Raw genomic sequence first — 5,389 nt, forward strand, 5'->3', positions numbered from 1 at the left:
TTGATTGACCACACCTAAAATTCTGAAAATTTTTGGATGAAAGATACATGAGTCTACATTCGGGAAAATTAACGGCAATTGATTTTGAGTTTTGTAGCTCTAGTTATAAACAATTTAGTGGCTGTTGCTCAGAAAACCGCTTGTAGTGAATATGTGATTTTGTTGTAAACTTTGATGAAACTATTTGAGTTGCTTATAAGCTATTGCTGAAATTGATGTACAAGAAAAATATGAAATATGTATGAGATGTATATATGTGATAAGGCCTAATGGCCGATGTGATGAATGTGAAAGTGTGTATATATGTGATAAGGCCTAATGGCCGATGTGATGAATGTGAAAGTGTGTATATATGTGATAAGGCCTAATGGCCGATGTGTTGAATGTGAAAGTGTGTATATATGTGATAAGGCCTAATGGCCGATGTGATGAATGTGAAAGTGTGTATATATGTGATAAGGCCTAATGGCCGATGTGATGAATGTGAAAGTGTATATATAAGTGATAAGGCCTAATGGCCAATGCGATGAATGTGAAAGTTTATATATGTGATAGGGCCGAGTGGCCAAAGTGATGGATGTGGAAGTGTATAAATGTGATAAGTTCCGAAGGGCATTTGTGTCAGTACTATATCCGGGTTAAAACCCCGCAGGCTTTATGCGAGAATATTATCACTGATTAATGACCGTAGGCTTCGTGCTCGTACTACATCCGAGCTCTAATGACTCGATGACTACGTGTGGAGATTATGTCCGGGCACGACCCGATGACTACATGTGGAGATTATGTCCGGGTAAGACTTCGTAATAAGAATTGCTTATAAATATACGCAATGCGAAAGGTTAAACAGGTATGTACTCCAAGTTTATATATGATGCATACGAGAGCAATCTATGGGACTATTCCTATGATTATGTGACATCGGATTTGTGTGAGAGGTTATGTGAAATCATACGATATATCTATGTCACATGAGCTCACTTTTATGTGAGAGTTTATCTGCTTATTGTATATGATGAGATGTGCATATTCGGTAAAGGGATGGTATGCCCGAAGGAAGAGTGAAATAAAAATACGAACAACTATGTTATAATTTGATTGTTATCTGTTGACACTGCTTAAAACTTACTAAGCATTGTAATGCTTACTCTGCTTACTCTGTTTCCTCCGCCTTATAGGTCTCATTGCGAAGCTACTGTGCTCGGGATCGTCAAGAACTAGTCACACTATCACTATCCACTGTTTGGTACTGCTATGTTTTGGAATATCTTATGGCATGTGTAGAATAGACTAGTAGTGAGAGGATATTTTGGTTAATGTATAGGACTACTCTTTCGTTTGTTGGTCATAGACCCTTTGATTTTGTATAAATTTGGATAGCCATGCGAAAATGGCTTGTATACACTTTGGCATGGTATCATAATCATTTTGTATGTTGTTCATTAAGAGATGTGGAAATGTTTGGAATCGATTAGCCCTTGGAATGGTTAATTGTGATCATCTTTTGTGCCATGTATGCTAAAAGGGCTAGTTGAATCAAGGAAATTATGAAGTAGGTAAAATCTACCTTAAGGACAGAGGTTGACAGCTGCAGTGATGTGGATGTGAAAAATCACTAAAAATAGTAGGAATGGAATTAAATAGTGGATAAATTATGTAAATGAACCTTGATGAATATACTTTCATATGGAAGAAACGAAACGGTAATATGAGTTGTATGTTAAGAGATATTTAGGCTTTCGTGAAACAGGGCCAGAACGGTTTCTGGATTCCCTGTTCCAACTTTGAAAATTCATTTTAAATTAACCAGAGATAATTAGGAGTCATGCCATATATGTATAGATTCCTCTTTGAGTCTAGTTTCTATAGAAATAAACGGCATCAGTATTGAATCCCTGTACAGGGAGATATCCAGGTCGTAATGCATGAAGGTCAGTGTAGTCGTACCCTGTAACAGGGGAGACTTTAACTAATAAACTGTACTAATTGGCCCGACCAAAAATTCTAGAAAAAAATTTGTAGATGTATATATGAGTCTAGTTTCAGGGAAAAATTACGAAACTGGTTTTCGAGTTTTGTAACTCAAGATATGATTTTTAAAATGACAGTGACGCAGTTAGCCAACTGCCTGGAATATTTTTAAAATGGACTGTGAAAGTGAATGGTTTAAGCCGTTAACCCCTCGTGTCCGACTCTAGCAGCGGACTCGGGTACAGGGTGTTACAATGTAAGATAATCGGCAGTGGTACTGTTCAATTAGGTTGCACGATAGGATTATCAGGACACTGCCAAGTGTCAGATATGTGCCTGATTTAAAGAAAAACTCATCTCTTTGGGTATGTTAGACTCGAACAATTGTAGAATAACCATCAAGCCAAGCAGTATTAAGATATCTCATGGAGCTCTCGTTTTGATAAAAGGTCAGAAAACTGACAGTTTATATATTATGTAGGTTTTAACAGTGATTGGTGCAACAACAATTTCCTCGTCTATTATGGAGTTGGAGTCAACTCGGTTGTGGCATATACGACTTGGTCATATGAGCAAGATATGTATGACCATTTTGAATAAGAGTCTTCTAGTTTCAAAGTTCAAGCACTGTTTGGACTTGGTTAGTATCTTGCAAAGATCGAGTTAGGCTGGTGGCGGGGCCTAAAAAAAAGGTATGTTAAAATACGAGTCAAGGTGGAGATTTGTGGAGTATGCCTCGCATTTTTGGACATTTTGCAGGCACTTGACATAACCAGGACCAAAGTAAAGGTGAAGTCCCAATGAAGAAGCACAGGACATCACGGAGACACAACAACGACGTCCTAAAGAGGAAGCATGTGACATCGTAACGGCTCGACATATTCTTTAGGCAACATAGTCACGTTTTTGCAACCAAGCAGGGCTCTTTCTTCCACTCAAACTCCGATTACTCCAAAGAAGTTTTAGTCACATTAATTTTCTTCTTTTAGCCTATAAATAGAGTCAATTTAATTTTAATAGACGAGATCATAACACAACATTAGAGAGAAAATCAAGAGAAAGTTTTAGAGAGCTTTAAGGGAATTTTGCGTTTTAGCCAAAGAGCTTTGTATTCGGGGTTAGGGTTTGTTTTAAATTTCTCCATCTTGTAATCTTCGTTTATTTTCTCATTAGTAAATTCTCATTTGACCGTGGTTTTTTTCCTCTTGATTGGAGGAGTTTTTCCACATAAATTTGTATGCCTAATTTTCTCTATTCCTTCTTTCTCATTGTTTATATGAATCAATCCCAAACAATTAAATTTACGATTATACTAATTTAGAAAATGTCACATCATACTCATTTTAATCACTTAACGGTCCAGTGACTAAAAACACAATTTCAAAAATGTTAATGACTAAATTGTAAGATTTTTTAGTTAAGTGGCCAAAACGAAAAGTTATAAATAGTTGGGTGACTACTGTTGTAGTTGACCCAAATTTTAAAATGTTAATAGCTTTACCATGTCAAGTTAACTTTTAGGGTAAACTACACCCAAGGTTACTAAAGTAATAGTAAATTTACGTTTTGATTACTTAACTTTAAAAAGTTACAAATTGATCACTGAATTATTCGAAAGTTTTCATTTAAGTCACTAAATTATTTGAATGTTTTCGTCACTCGACTACTAATTTTTTTTTAAAATAAAAAGTATAGCTAGCAAGCTCTAAATGATGATTCAATGATCGATACGATGGTTCGATACCCAACGACAAGTTGAAGAACATATCTTAGATCCAATTTGATTTTATGGATAGTGTTAAAGATCGAAGAAGAAAGTTATTTGAATTTTGATTTGCAAATTCATAATGTTCAAAGTTATTTTAAGAAATACATTAAACTATAAAAGAAAATAGAAAAGAGGACTTTTGATTGTTGTAGATGATGAACAAAGAAGCCCATACAACAGCGATTTTAACATTCAATGACTTAAATAAAAATTTGTAAATAGTTCATACTTTAGTGACGATTTTGTAATATTTTAAAATTGAAAGACCAAAATATAAACTTATTGATAGTTTAATAACTTTGAGTGTGATTAACCCTAACTTCTATTTATTATTGTATTTATTTACTATTATAAGTTTTAAAATATTTACTAATCCAAGCGTCAAGTTTATGTCATGCATGACAATTGACATATGGCAGCTACAACTTGAACTAAAACTTATAACTACGCTCCATCTTCCCTTTCTTTTTTATCTCTTGGCTCTTTCTTTTCCTTTTCTCCACTTCTCTTCATTTTCTTTCTATTCAAACATGACCTCCTTATCCATAACAACAACTGCAACAACCCCTTTCGCTTTCCCCTACCATTGTTTCTTTGATAAACACTATTTCCTCATTACTAAAAGAATTCAATTAAAGCTTTCCAGAGGAGGTACTATTGAATCAAACAAATTCTCAGGTAAATCGGGTTCGAACAAGTTATTCGTTGCTTCGTCTTGTTTAACGAAGATTCAAACACCTGTGGAAACTACGTATAAACAAGGAGTTTCCCACAAGGTTCAGTTTTTGGTTTCGGAATTCAGGTCTTTAACGGAACCAATCGATCGCGTGAAACGGCTGTTATATTATGCAGAGATGCTCGCTCCGTTTGACGAGTCGAATCGGCTGCCTGAGAATCGAGTCAAGGGTTGCACCACCCAGGTGTGGCTCGATGCCGGGATAGACAAAAAAGGGAAGGTTTGGTTTCGAGCTGACAGTGATTCAGAGATAAGTAAAGGTTTTTGTTCGTGTCTAATATGGGTGATGGACGGTGCCGATCCTGAAGAGGTTGTCGGGGTGACAGCTGAGGAATTGGTGGAGCTGAACGTCGGAGTCCATGGGAAGGTCCAATCTAGAGTGAATACATGGCAAAATGTGCTGATTAGTATGCGAGATAAAGCGGCGGCGCTGGTGGCGGAAAGGCACATGAAATGAACTCATCAGCTGAGGGTCTGAGGACGCCGCCATTTTCTTCATTGCTTGTCAGCTCTGATGGAATTTAGACAGGACATTTAGATTTTCTTTGGTTTCCCCCGTCTTTGGTAATTTCAGGATGGTTATACGAAATTAAAGTAGTTTTTACTCTATGATTTTTGTAGATAAATTTATTAGATCAAGTCAAATATTTGAGATGGATGGAAAAAATACTTTGAAGAATGAAAAAACATATAATTTCAATTCACTCCTTAAATTAAAGAGAAAAATTGGTTATTACAATTTTTTTTTAATTTTCACACAATAAATCATGAATCATGTTCGTGATTCGAAATTGATCTTCTGAATAAAATTGTCTCAGGGTTTTTGATTATTAAATATTAATTGATATAAATTAGTACTAATGAATGGTATCTAATTATTTTGGTTGGTGAAAGTCCATTCATTTAAAAAAAAA

The 5,389-nt window shown here is 35.4% G+C and overlaps 1 protein-coding gene across 1 annotated transcript; it reads left to right on the forward strand.

Annotated features, from left to right (window-relative positions):
• Positions 1 to 4,198: 4,198 nt before the first annotated feature.
• Positions 4,199 to 5,101, forward strand: LOC108452429 (sufE-like protein 2, chloroplastic). The gene has a single exon (XM_017750218.2). It carries the CDS (start codon positions 4,270 to 4,272, stop codon positions 4,930 to 4,932), a length of 663 nt encoding a protein of 220 aa, XP_017605707.1. The 5' UTR covers positions 4,199 to 4,269; the 3' UTR covers positions 4,933 to 5,101.
• The last annotated feature ends 288 nt before the right edge of the window (positions 5,102 to 5,389 follow it).

This window comes from Gossypium arboreum, chromosome 5, assembly GCF_025698485.1.
Source record: "Gossypium arboreum isolate Shixiya-1 chromosome 5, ASM2569848v2, whole genome shotgun sequence".
Taxonomy (NCBI): Eukaryota; Viridiplantae; Streptophyta; class Magnoliopsida; order Malvales; family Malvaceae; genus Gossypium; species Gossypium arboreum.